The sequence below is a fragment of the Odontomachus brunneus genome, unplaced genomic scaffold, assembly GCF_010583005.1.
Source record: "Odontomachus brunneus isolate Ranch 3 - 2012 unplaced genomic scaffold, Obru_v1 Obru_scaffold_053, whole genome shotgun sequence".
Classification (NCBI taxonomy): domain Eukaryota; kingdom Metazoa; phylum Arthropoda; class Insecta; order Hymenoptera; family Formicidae; genus Odontomachus; species Odontomachus brunneus.
In genome coordinates this window covers 1,761,546-1,782,310 of record NW_022639503.1, presented here as the reverse complement: position 1 = coordinate 1,782,310, position 20,765 = coordinate 1,761,546, and the positions used below count along the sequence as shown (strand labels likewise).

General features: G+C 37.8%; 1 protein-coding gene across 1 annotated transcript in view; it reads right to left on the bottom strand.

Annotated features, from left to right (window-relative positions):
* The window catches only part of LOC116845568 (PH domain leucine-rich repeat-containing protein phosphatase 2), a 131,897-nt gene that overhangs the window by 12,191 nt on the left and 98,941 nt on the right, over positions 1 to 20,765 (bottom strand). Inside the window, exons 6-7 of the mRNA XM_032818362.1 lie at positions 9,685 to 9,842; positions 9,067 to 9,213 (exon numbers count right to left, since the gene is read on the bottom strand). Coding sequence (XP_032674253.1) covers positions 9,067 to 9,213; positions 9,685 to 9,842 — 305 coding nt within the window. The remainder of the gene's footprint in view (positions 1 to 9,066; positions 9,214 to 9,684; positions 9,843 to 20,765) is intronic.

The window sequence follows — 20,765 nt, the reverse complement described above, 5'->3', positions numbered from 1 at the left end:
CTGAAAATTTTATTATTATCAAATATTGGTAACATTTACCATTATTGGTTACTACCAAATGTGTGGTAAAACGCATTTGGTAAATATTACCAAACTTTTTTTTTCAGTGTACAATATAAATCTTGTTCTTAAATAGAAATAGTAGGAATTTGTTTTACTAAGATGACATTCTGTTTCAAGTAGAAACTAGAAGTATTATTTTTAATTCGAAAGATGAAAAAGTTATAAATAAAATCTAAAAGATTTCCGATTAATAGTTTATTTTATTAAGAAAGGGAACGCGCTCTTTCAGTAAGAAAGAGACTTTTCGCTTAGAATATGGGATTACAGGAAATAGCGCCTTGCAACCAGAGTTCTTTTTTTGGGTGTAGGAATATTTTTCCTATAGTTTTAAAAGAATCCTCTTGAGATCATGTATAAAAGAATCCCGCTAAGGACGAGATTACATTTTCTTGGGCGTAAATTACAACAAAAATTCGGTTTGCTTGTTACATAGAGTCGAGCTAACTTTTTCTCCGATAAAGTTTCACGATATTTTAGCAGAGAGAATAAATTCTTCTTTGAAATACATGATAATAAGCTTTTCTCACATTTGTGATAAGTATATTTTAAGACCATCATATGAAGAAAATATTCTTCGTTGAGGATAACCTAAATATAGATAAGAAAATATTCTTCGTTGAGGAAATCACTGAAAAGAAGGAAAGTAAGCGGATTAATTGATTTTCCTAGCAGCAGAATGTTATGTGCACGGAGACAATTATAAATCGTAGGCTCAAAGTTCATGGCGAAAGGGCCGAAGGGACAAGTGCGCGCTTCCGGATTTTAAGCGAATGCTGGTGTTGCGGTGAGGGGCTTGTTAGCGATGCTCATTTCGCGGAGCCATTGTCGCCTCATTTTAGAGCGCGCACTCGTTGTTTCTCACCTGCTTCGCCACTTCTTGTTCTTGGATCGCTGCGCACTCACACTCGCCAGCAAGAGAGAGAAAGAGAAAGAGAGAGAGAAAAAGACCGCGTGTGTGTACGTGTAGCGTTTAAGAGAATATCTGGAGTATTCTACTCAGCACGTCCAGACGATCGTTATCATTACGCGATATTGTCCAGAGAACGCTCGTGTCAGACGTATTTCGCCGATCTCATGTTTCGCTTTCCTTCCTTTCTCTCGTCGATTGTTGCTCCCGTCAGTAATTCATCACATATGCAACACGCGCACGTAGAGAAGCGATCAACTCCGCATTAAACGCTGCTATTTTTCGTCGTGATAGTCTGTGCTTCATTTAGCGCGTGCTTCACACATGCGTCGCTTTATCGCGCTCGATCTCGACGCTCTGGTTCTGCCGAGTTAAACTGCGAGGTCCTGGAGTATCCAGGCTCGTCGAGATCGACATTGCCCTTGCAATGCGGCCAACACCGGTCACTCAACGCGAGACAGATTTCCCGAAACGCCGCGGTCGCGCACTCCGTCCCCCAGAATCCCCATTATCCACGTTACACAAGAAACGGGATTTCAATTGTACCAAATCAAGCTAGAAATTACCGCGAGCCGACGAGATCTCACGATGAAACTCGAGGAATTGTCACGCGATCGACGTCGACCTTGGAAGCGCCGAGCCGACGAGAGAGGTCTTGCGCCGAGCCGACGAGAGAGGTCTTCCACCGAGACTTCCGACCGCGAAATTCGCGACGGCGGCTCCGCCAGAAGAGGGGGCTTTTCACGAGGTGATTTTCGCCGGAGGTGCACGCTCGCGGCGGCTCTTCCGAGGACTAAAGAGGTCGGTTGAAAGGCGAACTTATTCCTCCCGAGGATGGTGCGTCTACCATCGAGGGAGGGCAGAAGAGGGAGGCACGACCGAGGATGGGTTGGCTGACCACTCTGACGTAACAGAACAGAAATTGTCTGCCGGTGTACGAAGCGGGACCGAGCGATAATGCGCCGTGGCTCGAGGTCTGGACATGCACCAGCGACGGCCGGTGCGCGGTCGGCGAAATCCTCGTTACACATAATATCTTAACTTGGCGCGAATACAACTGCCGCACCGTGGCACAATTCTGCCGCTCCTTCCGAGGAGGACGCGCGCCATCATCGGGAGAGGATCCGCGAGAACGCCGCGACTCGACGTTGCTCCGGAAGCGGCTTCGCTTCAGCACGTGTTCCTAAAAATTTCGCTTTCTCGCTGGGAGGAATAAGCGCGACGTGATAGTCATCAATGAAGGGAATCACCGGAGTCTCGCGTATCCTCTGGTGAACGAGAGGCAAGTTTTCGTATGAATTGATGCTTCTAGAATTAAAGATGGGGAGAATCGGTCGTCGACGTTCCCTTACAGGAGGAGGTCCCGAAGTGTTTCATCGATTTTGGGTTTAGGTTAGCATAGAATTGTTCCGGGGAAGTTTAAATAATACAAATTTCCATTTGCATCCTCTATTTTTGTGTTTGAAAAAAATGGCAGCATGCAGTATTTTATAATTTTAAACAATTTATTAAAATAAAATAGATTGTAATAATTAGTCGCGCTATAGAAAAGTGTGAAATTTACTCGGCTTTAAATTCAATTCACTTCCATTCCATATTTTTTACAATAGGACAAGTTAGAATCGAGGTTAAAAGTAAGATTACTAAGGTAAACGTCCCAGTGGTCGAACATACATATCTCAATGATTGACATATTGGTTTTGTATTTTTCTTTGTTGAAATGCTTTTCAATATACAAAACAATATAATAAATGAAAAGAAATATTTAGTTACTTTGTAGTGATTTTGTTTCATTTATTGATAGGCATCTTAACAAACACAAGTATATTATTAGTAATTCAATTATCGGTACACGTTTAATCACTAGGACGTTTACCTTATCTCTATTTTGTATTAAAGATTAATTTCTGTCAATATTTTCAGTTAAAGTTAGCAAAAGAAATATTATGATATTTTATTTTATTAAATTGTTGAAAATTATATAATTCTCCATATTGCCATCTTTTATTTAAACTCCTTAGGACAATTCCATAATGGTCTAAATTCAGAATCGAGGGAACACTTCGGGACCTTCCCTTGTCACTATCCTTTAGATCCCACTTTAATCATTCGGGATCAAGCGCTGCCATTTAACTCGTCCAGAAGCCGCCGACGGTGGTTTGAACCGTTATTACCGCGATGGAGCACAACGAGCGAGCGAGCGAACGTGGGTTCGCGATCTTCGCACGGGGAAATTAACTGTGTTATTAGCGATGTGTTAGAACGTAAGGCGAATTGGATCAGCCGCGCGGAGGAATTAGGTGTACGAAGAATTGAGTCTTCGTGACGCGCGCCCGGCATATCCGTCCGCCCGGTGCCCTTTGTCTTCGATCCTTTTGTTCGCGTATCTGGGTCAACGAAGACGAGCCCGGGACGAGGACGGTGGCTCTTCGCGTTCATTGCACGCATTGCAATCGAATGCTATCCCGAATCGACGCGACTTCAGTTATCCCGAGCTGCACCTGCGCTCGCAGGAACGCGCGACAATAATCGTCGAAAGTGAATCGTGTAAAGTTGCCTTAAAGTGCCGACTCTCCCGCGGCAGGACGGTGTTGGGCAACAACGCCAGGGAGTCGTTTACGCCGGGGCAGTGGCGCGAGACGACTCAGGTGGAAACCGGCGCACGCGAACGCGAGAAGCGGCGGAGATGCCCCCGACGTGTGCGCGTGTCAGGCCTCGCTGCTTCATCGTCGATCATCGTCGGGCTTGGAGATTTTCGTCTCAATGAGAGAAAATGAGGATACCTCTTGAAATGGATGGAAATGAAATTTAACGGGAGGCTAAACGAATCAAATGAATCAAGTTTCAGTCAATTTTTGAACTACTGGTGTGATTAGAAAATAATTTTGACGTTTAAACAATACTGACGTTGGATTGCCATCCTCAGCAACAAAAGCAAAAAAATTCATTCTTAATTTTATGTATCTCTACACGGAAAAAAAGTTTTGGTTAAATTAACCAAATATCTGGTCGAATATGAACGATCCAGAAATTCCGATTGAAGTAACCCGAATTCTGTTTAAGATAACAAGGTTGGGTTGACTGAACAAAATTCGGGTTATTTTAATCGGAATTTCTGGATCGTTCATATCAGATACTTGGTTAATTCAACCAAACCTTTTTTCTTTGTGTAATTGATGATTAAGTTTGACGCGGGTCTAAAAAGGTTAAAATAAATGAAATTGAATGGAAAAACAAGTTTTGTAAAATACTGAATTTCAATAATACGTAAAATTAAAAATAAATTTGTACAGTTTGTTTTCGATGAGTACTAAAGATAGTACGAAATGACAAAATTGTCTAAACATTAAAATTATTTTCTAAACACTAGTGGTCTAAAGAATATCTAAAACTTCGATCTCATATGTTTTACTCATTTGTGTTTTCATTTAATTTATTTATTTATTAGATATTTATTCATTAATATGGGAAAACAAGTTTTGTAAAACACTAAATTTCAATGAGTTTAAAAAATAATTTTCATGTTTGGTATTATATATAATTTTACGTTACAATTTTATGTACATTGTATTTCTATAATTGATAATTAAACTACTCATCGTGGGCCTAAAATGACTAAAAAGACCATAATAAATAAATAAATGATATTTAATGGGAAGATAAATAAATGAACTGAACGAGATTGTTCAATTATTTTGCATATCTCTCACTAATATATTTAGAAAATTATTTTGACGTTTCGCGCCATTTTTAATACGCATTGAAAACAAATTGTAGAAATTTATTTTTAATTTTATGTACGTTCTCTATATTACTATCTCTATAGTTCTAATTAAGATGTTCAACACGTGTCTAGTGACGGTGAGTGAATAGATTCTAATAAATAAATAAATAAAATTAAATGAGAACACAAATGAGTAAAACACGCGAGATCAAAGTTCTAGATATTTTCTAGACTACTAATGTGTTTAGAAAATAATTTTAATGTTTAGACAATTTTGATATTTCGTGTTATGCTTAGTACACATCAGAAACGAACTGTACAGATTTATTTTTAATTTTACGTACGTTGTATCTCTATAATTGATAATTAAGACGTTCAGCGCGTGAAATCTAAGGGAATGAAAAGACTCAAGTAAATGAAAAAGTGAATTCGGTAAGATAAATGAACCACCCGAGTCGAAATTTTAATGCTACTTTGACGCTCTTAACGATAATTTGCACCTACTTAGACAGTTTATAGTACGTAAAACCTACTTTGACGATATTGATACTCATTAACTTCTTTTTTTAACTTTTAACTTTACTTTGTCAAAATTTTGACGCTACTTTGACGCTCTTAAATATGTTTGAGCCTACTTAAATAATTTACAACTTAGGTGAAACCTATTTTGACGATATTAACACTCATTTCTGAGTTGAAATTTTGATCCTATGTTGAACCTTCTACATCGCAGTAGGAGCTAAGTTAGCAAAGTAGGTTTAATTCTAGTGATATAATTTACTCCTACTTTGATGATGATACTGATGATGTCTGAAATATATGCAACAAATAAAATGTATATTTTGTATGCTATTTGAGGTTTATTTATATATTAAATTTTTTAAATATTTCTATAAAATGCACATATTTTCTATAGGAGCTAAAGTTTCAATAGAGATTCGCAACTGAACCTACTTTGCTTCTTAAGATCCTATTATTATACAACTTACTTTGACGCTAAAAAAAGCGCGAAAGCAGAAATTTTAGACATCATCAGAGTCAAAGTAGGAGTCAAATTATATCATTAGAATTAAATCTACTTTGCTCCTACTACGGTGTAGAATTCAAGGTTCAACATAGGGTCAAAATTTTGACTCGAGCAAATAAACGAGATAAAACTTTTGGATATTTTCTAGGTCACTGGTATGTTTAAAAAAAACTTTAACGTTCCACTCCTAAAATTCTCGTTGACAGTCTCAAGTCTCCGACGCTTGCGAGTCGGATTGTCGGGACTGAACTCTACAAATTCGCTCGTAGATTCATCGGCGGTGAAATGTGCGAGAGGCACTTTTACTTCGCGCGTGTGTAGCTGCCGTACGGGCGCGTGTAGCGTCGTCGTCGTCGTCGTCGTCGTTGTCGTCGTCGTGTTCAGACCCGTAGTTCCTCCGCCCGCGGAGCTACGGCATCCTCATTTCCGGCCGGTGGAAAGCGGTTTTCAAGAAACTTTTACGTAATCGCCGTTTCGATTGTGCACGGCCGCGATCGCGAGATTAGATTTTCGCGATGGCCGAAGTCGCGCGACCGGGGAACCGACTGAGCGCTACCCCTTCCGGATTTTCGCGCCTCGGGAATAAATTGCGAGGCAAAGTGGCACACAGAGTGCGGGATACGTCAAGTGCCAGGATACACTTGTTGAATGTGACAGCCGGGGAGAGTGCGTGGCGCGCAAAAGTAAAGTTCAGTTTGGTAATAATTTGAATTTCGTCTCATGTAGCGTTACGTAGGCGCACGCAAAAAAATGACTTAGTGATATCAGCTAAACCGCGGTAGTTGATTCAAACTTAGTCAAAAGACTAATAGTTTAGCTGCCACTGCTAAGAATTGGCTATGACAGCTAAAATGCATTTGCTATGAAATATAAATATATTAGGTGACATTAAAAATGCACATTATTTCAAGTAGCTAAGAAAATGGCAGTTATTCCTAAATTTCTTATCGTAATAATTTGAATTTCGTCTCATGTAGCGTTACGTAGGTGCACGCAAAAAAATTACTTAGTGATATCAGCTAAACCGCGGTAGCTGATTCAAACTTAGTCAAAAGACTAATAGTTTAGCTGCCACTGCTAAGAATTGGCTATGACAGCTAAAATGCATTTGCTATGAAATATAAATATATTAGGTGACATTAAAAATGCACATTATTTCAAGTAGCTAAGAAAATGGCAGTTATTCCTAAATTTCTTATCGTAATAATTTGAATTTCGTCTCATGTAGCGTTACGTAGGTGCACGCAAAAAAATTACTTAGTGATATCAGCTAAACCGCGGTAGCTGATTCAAACTTAGTCAAAAGACTAATAGTTTAGCTGCCACTGCTAAGAATTGGCTATGACAGCTAAAATGCATTTGCTATGAAATATAAATATATTAGGTGACATTAAAAATGCACATTATTTCAAGTAGCTAAGAAAATGGCAGTTATTCCTAAATTTCTTATCGTATGCATATATTAAAGAAATTTGCCGCACAGCTATAATCATTTGTTACAGTCATTTGTTTCTAGCAGCTAATATTTCTCGCTGTAGCGCCTAATTTTAAACAGCGAATAAATTTAGCTTTGGTACTATCGACATTAGCTGTCCCTATTTCAGTGACACATCGTATCTGCCACAGCTATTTTTTTAGCTCTGGAAGTTAGTTTTTTTGTGTGTAAACCACGCGCTTCCCTTTTCTCTCGCTTTGCACCTACCTTTTCTTCCATTGAGATCCATTGAGGAAACGGAAGAAAGAGGAATGGTTGTGCGCTTGTCGGGATTAAAAGTAGAATGTAGTTTTGTAACAAGTGAAAGCCAATTGAATGAAGATGAAAGCCAATTTCTGTGACTATCTCGTATAACATCGCTGTTAAAATTCATTTGAAGAAGAAAAAAATAAATATTCCCGACGCGTGTACCTCCCCCCCTTCCCCGTGAGACTCCGGGCAAGGGAATTATAATCGCTTTCGTTCGCTTTTCATTCGTCGCGCTTAATATTTCCCCGATCTTATCGCCGGAGAATTTCCATTCGGATCTACAGTCTGCTGTCGACGATCGCCGTGTGTTTTTGGGCAGACCGGAGAGCTAACGGCATTACTCGATCATTATCGCGCGCGTTGATTTTCCACACGAGCACACGTTATCAGCGCTGATCGACAATAGCGCGTGATTAATGCGTTGGTAATTAATTGTGCTCCTAGATTGACGCGCATAAATCAGGCGATATGGAGGGAAAATTCAGCCGCATGTGTTAGTGCATAGTTAACGCCGCACGGCGATTACGTCGAATAGGAAAATAGACCTCGTATGTGTGTGTATCTGTATACATACCTACACACATCACATACACACACACATATGTATATATATATATATATTATTAACGTTATATACATCTATATAATAGATATCGTTAATGCTTAATATCAATTAATTTATATAATATATTCTTAATATCAATTAATTTATATAATATATGCTTAATATCAATTAATTTTAAACCTCGCATAAAATGGAACACAATGCCGTTGGCAGGAAATGTGACTCTACTGAGAGATAAAATATCTAAAAAAGACGAAGTAAATATTTATTTGCGGACACCATAAAACAACATATTTAAATCTAACAACATATTTAAATCTAAATTCTTCTGTTTAAATAATTGCTTATATAAAAAGCTAAGACTTTCTTCAAGTTTTATAAAAATCTATATATTCCTATCCAGAGAGAACGATTTGGTTGAATCAAATAAACACTTCTTTGGAATAATCCAAACGAATTTTTTGATTGATCGAACAAAATTTTGTTTGAAACAACAAAAATATTTATTTGCGGCTTAGTTCCAAAGAAATATTTTTGTTGTGTCAACCAAATAATTTGTTTGGACTATTCCAAAGAAACATTTATTTGATTCAATAAATCATTCTCTCTGTGTATAATAATATATAATATAGCAATATATGTATATATGTGTGTTATTAGTACCCGCTAGATAAATATTTACTGTTTATTAATAATTTCTTTTTTTCATGCTAGTATGTCACGTTAATGTAGAAGTATCGACGAGATGAAAAGAGATCTCCGAGCTTCGCGACACTCGACGATGAACTCCGTACTTTCTGATCAAAGTCACACAAATGACAAACAAGCGATAAAAAGTAATTAATAAAAAGAAACGAGAAGAAGAAGAACTCGATCCGCGATCGTAGGTCCTTTCAGATAACGCGAGACAAACAGTCGAAGCGGATTTCGCCAAATTGGAGCAGGAATCATTCTATCTAATCTACTTTCGCGCTCGGCCTCGATAAGACCGAGAGAACACGAGGCGAATCGCATAAATATGAAATTACACACGTACTTGACCAGCTGGCAGACGTCAGGCGGAATTATCTCGATCTTGTTGTCCGAGAGATTAAGATAGGTCAACGCCGGCAGCTCCAGCAGCTCCCGCGGGATCCTCCGGAGATCGTTGCTCTCCAGATGGACGGCACGAAGTTTTGGGAACCTTCGCGGGAATAGAGTTACGTACGAATTAACTACCAATTAAAGTTTCCTTGTAATTTCGCCGCATTGTGTTATCGGGCGCGCGCTCGCGTTTCCCTCACTCTTTCCCTATCTTTTTCTTCTTTTTCATTCTTATCAGAGTTTAATTATTCGTTCTACTTCACTCCATTCCGCGTGTTCCGCAACAATTAATTTAACTTTTACTTTTATTTTTGCTATCGTACGATTTTCTTTTTTCTTTCCTCCTCAATTTATTTCCCAGTTCTCTTCCTTCGCCGACCTTCGCGGTATGCAAATATATTTGGTTGTTACTTGGCGCTTCTTTTTTCCCGTTATTGAAATCGATCGAAAAGATCGGGGCAGCACAAACGAAAAGATCAAATTCTTACAAAGTTCTTACTCATGATTTTTCTTTTGACGCTTTTACATCGTGATAGAATTTTTGCGGGAAAGATAAAAAAATGCATTTTACCTGTGCAGAAGCTTCAGGTTGTTGTCGACGTTGGTGAGGTGATTGTATCCTAACGCGAACTCTTCTATTGCCGGAAAAGCGATTGCGCTGTCGGGAATTCTCGACAGACCCCCTTTGCTGAGGTCCAATTTTTTCGGGCATGACGACAATTGTGTGGCCTGCAAAAATAAAACAAACACACACAACACGTTAAAAAGACAAGACGTTAAAATAAATGAAAGACATATTTGCGGAAAATGTTACGTTGCAAAAGACTAATCACGTAAAATCAAATAAAAATTAAAAATATTCAGAAAGAATGTTACAAATTTTCTTCTTATATTACAATTCTTTGCTACTTTACTATGTCTCTAATAGCACAAGAATAGACTGTCTAGTTTACTAAAGTCTATTTTGTTAAGGAACCTAGTTAATTTCATTATAAACATAACAAATTTTTCAATTTGTACATTTCAGTTCCTAAAATATAAATAACACATACGAGATGAAAGATTAATAATTTTTACGAATAAAATGAGCAACACTCGGCATTTTTTTTATATCTCTCTAATGAGGACTTCATTCTTTTTCTTTAATATTCAAACTTCCTCTGGGAATTTAGTAGAAAAAATGATAGATTTTTTGCACCATTCTTATCTATTTCTATCTATTTCTTATCTATTTCTATCGAATAAAATGGCCGGATTGTTGTTCGCGATTTCTTTAAACTATAACATTGTCTTTAGTGCAGAAATAGACTGTCAGTAAGATCTCTATCTTATTAAGAAGCAAAATAAATTTTGTTAGAATTTTACTGTTGTTAGAAATACGATTTTTTAATATTGTAACATATTTCAGTTTCTGCAATATAAATAGCACACATGAAATGAAAGGATAGTTAATTACTGCAGAGAATGTCGATCTATTCCTAGACTACAAAATTCCATCCGTATGGAATTGTGTAATTTCGAAAAATTAATAATTTTCACGAGTAAAATATTAGTAACATTGAATTTCTTTTGTATCCAATGAGGATTTCCTACTTTCTCTTTAATCTCCTCTGAGAATTCAGCAGGAAAAGACCGACAAATTTTTTGCGCCAACCTAATATACTTCTGTCTGAAGTAAAACGAGGCGGCTGGATCGTTATCGCGATTCCATTAAACTACGAAACTACGACGCTCGCCTGTTTTTACCTCGAACTCCAACGAGTCCGTGTCCATGGTGTCGTCTCTGTCAAAATCGCGCTCCTCCATGATGGCGATCAGACCTCCGATATGTTCTACCGTCTTCCAAACGACCGCATGTTCCCACACGACACGCGCTTCACATCAAACGTGCGCGATTTAATTAACTGATCCTGACATCAGGATCTTTTCTCACGATTTATCTTGGCGACTTAATTATAGCTCCCAAGTCACACACACATACACACACACACACACACACGATTTTGTTTTTGCAGCAACGTTTGGTCAGAAGCTGAATCGTCTATGAGAGGACACCCCTGCCGACGCTATTTCGCGTCTCGCACTGCAACACGCAATTTCGCGTTTTCATTTGCCGCGTGGAAACTCGCAGTCGGTTGTTTGAAGCGCAATTCGCGTGATTTTAAATAACGCTGATTTCGCCGGGCGAGTTTCCGTTTCATTGTGATTCTTCGCGCATTATCGGCGCGATAGTTCTGTTGAAATCAATCAGTTCGTTAGCGCAGAGACGCGAGATCGCCTAATAACGAATCAATAATTTAACAATATCCACACGGTACGATGATTAATCAGACGCGGTGGGACGCAGAGAGAGGGACTTGCCCGCGTAACAACAAACGTTCCAACGAATTTCGACGTTGTAATTTCGTCACGTCGTCCCGATTTGTCCTCTCGAAGGCAGCAGATTCGAAATCACAAAATGACCAATCAACGTGGTGCGATTGTCAACACATGCACTCATTACACGCGAAATACTCGCAGATATGAAGATAATGCTGTGTGTAATGCGCTTCATGAAATTTGAGAAATTACATAGAATTGCACGCGACATAAAAGAGCAGAAAATGCGTATTTTATCATTTTCCCGACCGTTCTGGCATTATACAGGACGCCACAAAATCACCGGATATCCTCTTCGTTGAGAGTTGTGTTTGAGAAATCGACGGTCCGTATTAATAGTCATTACTTGAAACTCATCTTAAGGGAGATAGTCAGATTTCATTTTAGAGTTTGATTTTCTATTGAATCGCAATATAGTGTGAATGTCACGTTTATCATAATTCAACTGAAAAACTTGGATCTGACTCTGAATAAAAATCTGAGTATCTCACCTGAACTAAGTTTTATGTAACAACTATTAATACTGATCTAAGTTGAATATTCGTTAAGATAATATTCAAAATTAGCACGTTGATTTCCGTCAAAGTTTAATCGGCGATTGAGTTACCAAAGACACGACAAATGAATGTAATTCGAGACGCGTGGACTTTTTATTCCTTTTATTTTTCGTGTCATCGATCCTTTATTAGCTACAGAAACGATTTTTCAAATGCAATTAATTATACTCCAGAAGTAAATTAATGAGATACAGTGATATCGCAATGGTATCACAACAATGGTAACTACCCCTTGACATTCAACATGTTAAAACTAATAAATAAAATTGAATATTTGTTAAAGTAAGGTTTGATTAACACGTTAACTGTTGTGTAGATTTCTGTTGATTGCATAAAAGATTGATCGACATTTGAGTTGTCAAACAGTAAATAAATGTAATCCAAGACGCATGTATCTTTCAATTCGTGCCATTCGCTCTATAGTGACTGCAAAAACGATACTTCAAATGCAATTAATTATATTTCATGAGCAAATTAACGATACGCGGTGGTATCGCAGTGAACTGAAGATCACAATCACTGAAGACCGCCCAACATGATAAAATTAGAAAATAATGAAGAGATGCACTTGTTTAATTAAACTTTTTCAAATTTAGAGATATCAAAAAACGATCTAGGATTTGTAAGACCAATCTCTCCTGAAATATAACTTGCTAATGAGAGTCAGAAATACATGCTATTTCGTTTCGCTTTCTTCTCAATACATGCCAGTAATCATTTATTCGGCATTTACGTCCCACTCGCTCAATACGCCTTTTTCGACCCGAGTGGACCATTTTATTGTCGGGTAGGCCAGAGATTATAATGCATTCTACCTCGCTGAACTTCATTGTAAGAAACCGACATAAAGCATCGCCGGTGCACGAGCAATATTTGTGCCGACAAGTATTGTTCTGCTCGTTGCGTCGGCTACGAATAGCCTCATTGTCCGCGGCGAACTTTCAACCGAACAATGAAGACGTCAGTCAAAGCTTTCTTATCGTCATTAGATTCGTCCGCGATCGTGCGCGAAGCTACGTAAAACAATACGACGGAAAAATCGCTACTGGTATCGCTAGAAAGCAGAACGCACGCCAAATCAAAGTACAGCAAAAAGTAATGTTAACGACATCCATGTCATCGATGTGAGAACGACGGAGATAGATATTTTCCCTAATTCGTAATTATGGAAGCAATTATGTATAAAGGCTCGTCTACAATGTGATCGTAGCTACGTCTTAAAGTCGCAGCACGTGAATCGATCACGCACCTATTTTCTTCGCGTGAAAAATGAACAGTTTTATTGAACTCGTCAGTGAAACTTTGCATTTTTCATTGAGCGAGTTTACGCAAAGAAAACAAGTAGGGGAGATCGGTTCTAGATGGTCCCAGAGATATATTGCTCATGTGCTTTTTTTTAATAAGTAGTATTTTTCGCAACACTAATATACAGACAAAAAATTGCTAAATGTCACGCAATAATGGCGCGCGGGATTGGGAATTGTTAATTTAATTTAGAATAAAATGGGATACAGGATCGGTTAAAGGATAGAGAAAATTGTTCAACGTACGTTATGACAGAAAAAAATTCTGATATGTGCGATACATCGTTATTATCCTCTTGTAATGAAAATTAATCACGAACTGAATACTGCGATTGGCTCCCATTTGCCTTAAAATATATAACGGTAGATTTTTTTAAACATTTATTTTAAGAGAAGAAAAGTAGATATAGAATCGCGTAAAATAACCTTTCTAAAAAACAGAGTTTTACTAAAATCGGAACAATATTGCAGTTCAAAAATAGAAAAAATTGATTTAGTAATAGCAAAATAAATTTTCGAGCCTCTCGAAATTTTGTATTAATATTTTTCATCGTGAGTGAATAAAGTTAAGCGACGTGTTTTTAGCCAGGATAAAGTTTCTTGTAAGTGCTATACTGTTTCGGTTTAATAAGAACAATTTTCATTCATAGAATTATTGAAATCGAGCTAATGGGCGAGCGTAAAGTTGGCTCATAATTAAAGGTTGGCAGGAGAGCTATGAAGATCTCTCGTGGGGAGACCTCCACTAACCAGGATACATATTTTATGTAGCCTTCTTTACCTTATGCTATTTTGAGTAACCGAACTTGATACCACAGCAAGACAGCTACGTTGCTGTTTGTATTTTGATTGTTATAAAACAAAACATACGTGAATCGTGGCGAGCATAGAAGAAAGCTATCTCTATTGTATTTACAATCCGTGATAACAATTAGTGTTTGCAGTCAGCTACGACAATTACTTGTGTAAAAAGTTGTGACTTCGAAATTCTAAAATATTGAGCATCTATCTACGGTCTTTTCTATATGATCGATTCACAGAGGAATGCTACAATTTTAAAACGTAACTGACAGCATTGTAGACAACTCGCGCGGGTGTGTGTGTGTGTATATATATATATATATATATATATATATATATATATATATAAAACTGTGTATAAAGTAAAATTCGACGCATTAAATTAAAAATTCGCGTGTGCGTGACGTTTAATATTTAGAAAGATTTAATCATGAAGAATTTTTGAGACCAATCAGAAGTACGTAAGATGATAGTCATACTTGAAAAAAAAAAATATTTAGCGAGAATTTTGCTAAAGACGAGATTATATTTTTTGAGTGTACAAATAATTATTCTTGCGGGAAGATAGTAATGTCGATGAAATGTCACTTATATCATGAAATTTTCGGTCTTTCATAACGATAAATAATTATTTGCAACTATCATTCTGTGTGACTGTTGTTGATTTCAAGAATTCTTCGTGATTGGATATTCTTTAATATTAATCACTGATGTTTCGGAACTATGTGAAAGATGCATTATTATTTTGCATTCTTAATTCTTAAGCACTGACACATATTTACAAAAATATTTCGAAGTTTGATAATTACCTGAGAAAATGTGCAAAACGTCTTTCCTTGTCGCCACTTCGTATCTTACGTGCCAAAGAAAAAATAGACGCGATGTATATACGCTTAAGCAGGAGTGAAACAGCAATAAGTTTTTTTTATTTCATTGGGAGTCATCAGACTCCTGTCAGTGCTTAAGGGTTAAATATAACATTTTCTTACACAGAATTCAGTTCTCTCCATTCGCTTGCTTCGCTAAACTAAGATTTTCGAGTCGCGCCGTAAGACTAGGAAGCACTGTAGACTTGATAATCTTCGTCCTTACTTCGAAGGATTTTCGAAGCCCGACAGCTTCTTAATACCGTACATGCTCGGATCCGCGGGATAGAGTATCTTGTCTCTCGTGATAATACAGTTAAGTGCGTTACCATAGTAAACGAGAGTCTTTTCCATGGGACGCCATTAGGGCGAGTGGCCCCGTTGATGAAGAGGAAAATGGTATTACGAGGAAAAGCGGGCGATAGCAGCACGTCGTCGTGGGAAAGTCTGAAGTCGCCTAAGCGAGCACGATCGTCGTGTGATGTCGGTTCGCTAATTTCCGATCGGAAGACACATCAGCTCTCAGGGGAAAGTGGTTTCAACGTTAGATCTGTGTTTGCGTGGTTAGGGCGTATCTCTTCGACCAATTCGGGCCCGATTTTTTCACAGAAACCCTCAAAGCTCAAGACTTGAGAGATAATTTTGACATTACATTAAAATCTTACTGTAATCATAATTCATGCACACTGAGAGAAAAAAATAGTTGGAATAACTATAATCTCACTATATTTTATAGTTCGTTTTGGCCTCAAACATATATTTATAGTTCATCTAAACATGAAGATATAGTAGAATGAACACAGATTTATAGTCACCATCTTATTACTCTATATATATAGTAAAGCACCTTTTGGGAATATAGTTACATGTACCTATATTTGCCAAATATTCCAACTGTATTGACTATATAAAATAGTTAATTTCTCTTACCATTCAATATTTGCTACCTTACTATATTTTTTATTTCAAATAATTATAATTCTTGGTAAAAATTTTACACGCGTCAATTATACTATGCTTATATTGTAAATATTACAAATGTTATGGTAATATTTACTATAAAAATTATATTCTTAACTATAATCTTTTTACTATGCCATTATAGTTCCAAATATCATACATTTTTCTCTCAGTGCAATATGAATGTCTAAAAGACATCTATGAGATACCTTTTAGATGCTTATTGCGATACCACGAAAACATCTTAAAAACATTTCTGTGCTTTTTCTGGGAAGTCATTAAATTAGAGTGTAAACAATACCCGAGGTACCCGAATCGAAATTTTAATCCCACACACTTTTGACTTCAATATTCCATTTAAAGTCTATTTTGATACTCCAAAACCTGTATCATTCTCTTTTGATTCTGCTTTACCGACAGGTCCCTTTTAGAATGTACAAGCGGCATTTTGTGCATTTGCCATCATTTTGGGCTGATTTTTCAATGATAATTTAAATTCAGATCTTAACTTAAACTCTGTTTAAACAAAACAAACACATTGTTAGAATAGAGTTTAAGCTTGAATCCAAGTTTAAACTGCTATTGAAAAACTGGCCCTTAGAGGGCACTTTCCATCAGGATTCACTTTCAAAACCCTGATCTTTAAAATATATTAATTGGAAAGTTCAGGGGGGACACTAAAATTTCGACTCTAAAACGAATGTTTGAATGACGTTGTGAAACGTGTGACATCCTGGACTCTCAGGTACTCGGATGTTTAGGACATTTATGGGTCTTCGCGCTATTAGGCTGGAACATTTTCTCGCGTTATAAATTTATAAAAACAATCGGCGATTTCAAGCTTCTCGTCGGTTCTTCGAATTCTGATTTCGGTTGAGAAACGCTTTCATCTCAGCTACGGGAATATTTTAAAAATCTTCGCGAGAAAAGTCGGATTCGTAGCGACTCCTAGAGTGGGGCTTCCGAAGCAACTCCGCGGGTATCTAGAATTAACTTCACTTCTCCAACGGCCGTCTCAATTCCACCAATTTCCCGGCGATAATTTCCCATCGGAACCCAGCTAGATCGATTCTACTTTCCGATCGTAGCTTGGCCGCTGAATGTCCCCGCGCCGGAAACTCGTCGAGCACGATGGAGGAGAGGAGGAGGTGAAGAAAGAGACGGAGCGTTGGTGAAGGACAAGGAAAGCAGTCAGACCGGGAATAGATGTGAAAAAAGCTGCGCGTATCGGCTGGTTGACACACGCCGACAGTGGCGTGAAAACGAGAAGGAAACGAGACGAGACGACGTTCCCAGCTAACGGACGCGCCTAGCTCACCGTGAAGAGAAGAGACGGGAGGCAAGAAAGAAAGGGGACGCGCGGGAGAACGAAGAGAACGAGGAACGGTGAAGGAGAAGGAAAACGCAAGAGAAGATAAAGGAGAGAGAGAGAGAAAGAGAGAGCACGGGAAGAAGTTTCGTTTCTCGGCTGTCTGCACTCGTCGATGGTGGCTAACGAGGGAAGTAACTTTCTCGGTAATGCCGGAAAAGTTTGGACCAGTCGATACTGATGCGCGTCAGGCGAGCTTCGATACAGAACGATAATCCGCCGGTAGTAGCGATAGAGGGTCATAATGAGAGACAGCGAAGCAGTTTGCTCCCGACAACGAGAGTCTTTCATTCCTTTGACATTTTGCAAGGTTTTTTTCTGTTAGCTCTTCGTCTCTCTCTCTCTCTTTCTCTTTCTCCCTGTTTTAATTAACAGCGCGATGGAGCCTCTATGGTCACGTACTGCGGAGGAAAAAGTTTGGTTGAATTAACATGGCAATGAATAAACTAAACGCGTTTTGATAGAGGAGAGAAGGGCGAGAAAACAACCAAGAAAATGTAATATCATAATATTCTTAGCGGAATGCTCTTCTATATGGCCTCGAGAGGATTCTTTTAACATCAAAAGGAAAATATTCTGACATCCAGAAAATGAACTCTGGCTGCAAGATGTTATTTTCCGTAATCTCATATTTCAAACAAAAATTTTTATCGAAAGAGTATTCATCTTCTAATGAAATAAACTATTAATCAGAAATCTATATTCAAGAAAATATAATCTCATTCTTAGGGGCAGTGGCATAGCCAAAGAAAAGTTTCGGGGGGGGAAGCTGCACTTTTTATTTTTGACAAGCAAAAAAAGGTCATTCAAAAAAATTTTTCTCACACTTAGCGTAACCCAGAAAATTAATTTTGGGGGGGGGGGGCTGCAGCCCCCTCAGTCCCCCTCTGGCTACGCCACTGCTTAGGGGAATCCTCTCGTGCGGGCACAAATTGCCCCAAGAGGATTCTTTTAACATTAAAAGGAGAATATTTCGACACTCAAAAATTAACTCTAATTGCAAGGTGCTGTTTCTTATAAACCAATATTCTAAGCGGAAATTCTAAGCGGAAGAGTATTTCTCTTTTAGTGAGGTGACCTATTAATCGAAAATTTATTAGGTATTAATCTAATTTTCTTTTCTTTTGAATAAAAAAGAATATATTTACTTGAAATAAGGTGCCCTCTTACTAGAAGAAATTTCTACAAAGAACAAGACTTGCAGATAAAAGATGCAACTCCTCTAATTTTAAAAATATTGTGGTTAAAAAAATTTTTTTTTTATGTGAGGAAAATCCTCTTGAGAACGCATGTAAAAGAGAATTCCGCTAAAGATAAGATAATATTTTGTTAAGTGCGTATATCGCGCTACAAGGATTACTAGAAACAATTATCGAATTCTCGTGTAGGTCAGAGAGACACATGGAGGATCTATGTGACTGCGATGGACTGTGAAATAGATTCGTGCGTGCTGAGCACGCTGCGCGAATTATGATGAGAATGTAATTAGCGAGCGCTGTTGTTACATCGGACGCGAATTCGCTTAATATAGTATACCGTTCAGTACGCACACGTAAATTCATCCCGTGAATTATGTAAACCGTTAAATGAGTTTTCGGTGAGAACAATCGTCGGGATTACAGGCCGCGCGCAGGGAAAGCGGATGGGGCAAAAGATGAATTAGCGACAAAAAGAAGTCGATTAGGGAAAGTTGTTAATTACGATTGTCGCTTTTAATTGCGCCATTTCTGACGAACGATAACACACAATTATTGGATTGCGGGCAAGTCATTAATTTGCCATTGGCCGATATAATCGCGGGAACGAATCGATACATTACGATTCATGGGATTCTTCGCAAAAGTAACCTCTCGTCGCGCAAAATGAAAGTTTTCACGTCGAAAATATTTTTTCACAATGCGCACAATAAAATGAAAAATTGCGAACTAGTAAATGTCACTTGTTTTAAATATTTCATATGTTTATATATCTGCAAATCTATTACAAACTCATCACAAATATCGTATTTATTCAAAATACATTCTGCATCCTGGCAAGTTTAATATTTAAATCAAGAATATTCAATTAAAACAAAAATTTTTGCTTACTATGTGGAATCGAATCGACTTTTTCTTCGATAAAGTCTTATGATATTCTTGTCAAAAAAATACATTCAAATAAAATTGTAAAATTAAAATTCGAGACTTTAAAACTCTTCTAACCAAATGATATATCGTTACTTATATATGAAACAATTATTCTTTTATATAGCAAACAAAGACTCTTAATTTGAGTATATTAGTTTGAAGTAGATAGAGGAATTGGGGACATAACATATATTTAAAAACATTATATTGTTAATCCAATATTTAGTGTTTTCCATTAACAAAAATTATCGTTAAAAAATAAAAACAGGTTTTTTCTGATAATTATTATCAAAATCATATGAAATATATGAGTAAATTATACTCGTTTAATGCTACGTAATCTCACCTGAGGATTAACATGTAAAAAATGAAGATATTTTCCAAATAAGAGTGTCCTTCTCTTCTGTGCGACGTGAAGAAAGAAGACGAGGCGTTTTATTAATCGCCGTACCCATGAAGCGCAGCGCGTCGTCAAAATGAAATTGTTGTGTATGCGCGTAGGGAAAACGCCTCGCGATCCTCCCCCGGGGAGTTCGCCAAAATTTCGCGATATTTTTATTTCAATGGCCCAGTGAGATTAACACGCGCGCCGATAGATCGTGGTTTCCGGCTTGTTTAATAACACGCGCGTCTACGTTTACACGTGAAGTCCGATAAATCGCGCTTAATCGATTATCGACAACTGCGCATTGGTGGTTCACCGAGACTGTTAAAAATTCCGACCGCGAAGCGTTCCAATTAATTTCCCGGGATTGTGCCGAGAGAGAAGTGCGACATGCGGACGTTCAAACACGCTCTCGGGAGTTTCTTTGACATTTCGGGGTTTTAATTAATTGCCCGGCGCAACGATCGCGCTTATCTCCCGATGATTGTTGCCTGTTCCGCTGTTAACGTGCCAATGAAAATACATGGCAGTATCAATGTCGATAGCGCGATACGCATCCCGGGAAGAAGCACTGCTCCGAGCTGCTGTTCAGCAAATTTGTAGTTGATTTTTCCCGGGAAAAAGAGAGATAAATAGATATATATATATATATATATATATATATATATATATATATATATATATATATAGAGAGAGAGAGAGAGAGAGAGAGAGAGAGAGAGAGAGAGAGAGAGCGAACTTAATCACGCCATCATCTCGTTCGCGATGTAAAATACTTTACGTTGAAATTTGCATTCGCGAAGTTTAATTAAGCTGGAAAGCGCGTTCCTCGCGAGAGAACCCGAATCGAAATTTTAGGATACTACTTTCGACTTCAATATTCTATGGATCTGTTTTTTATTGCT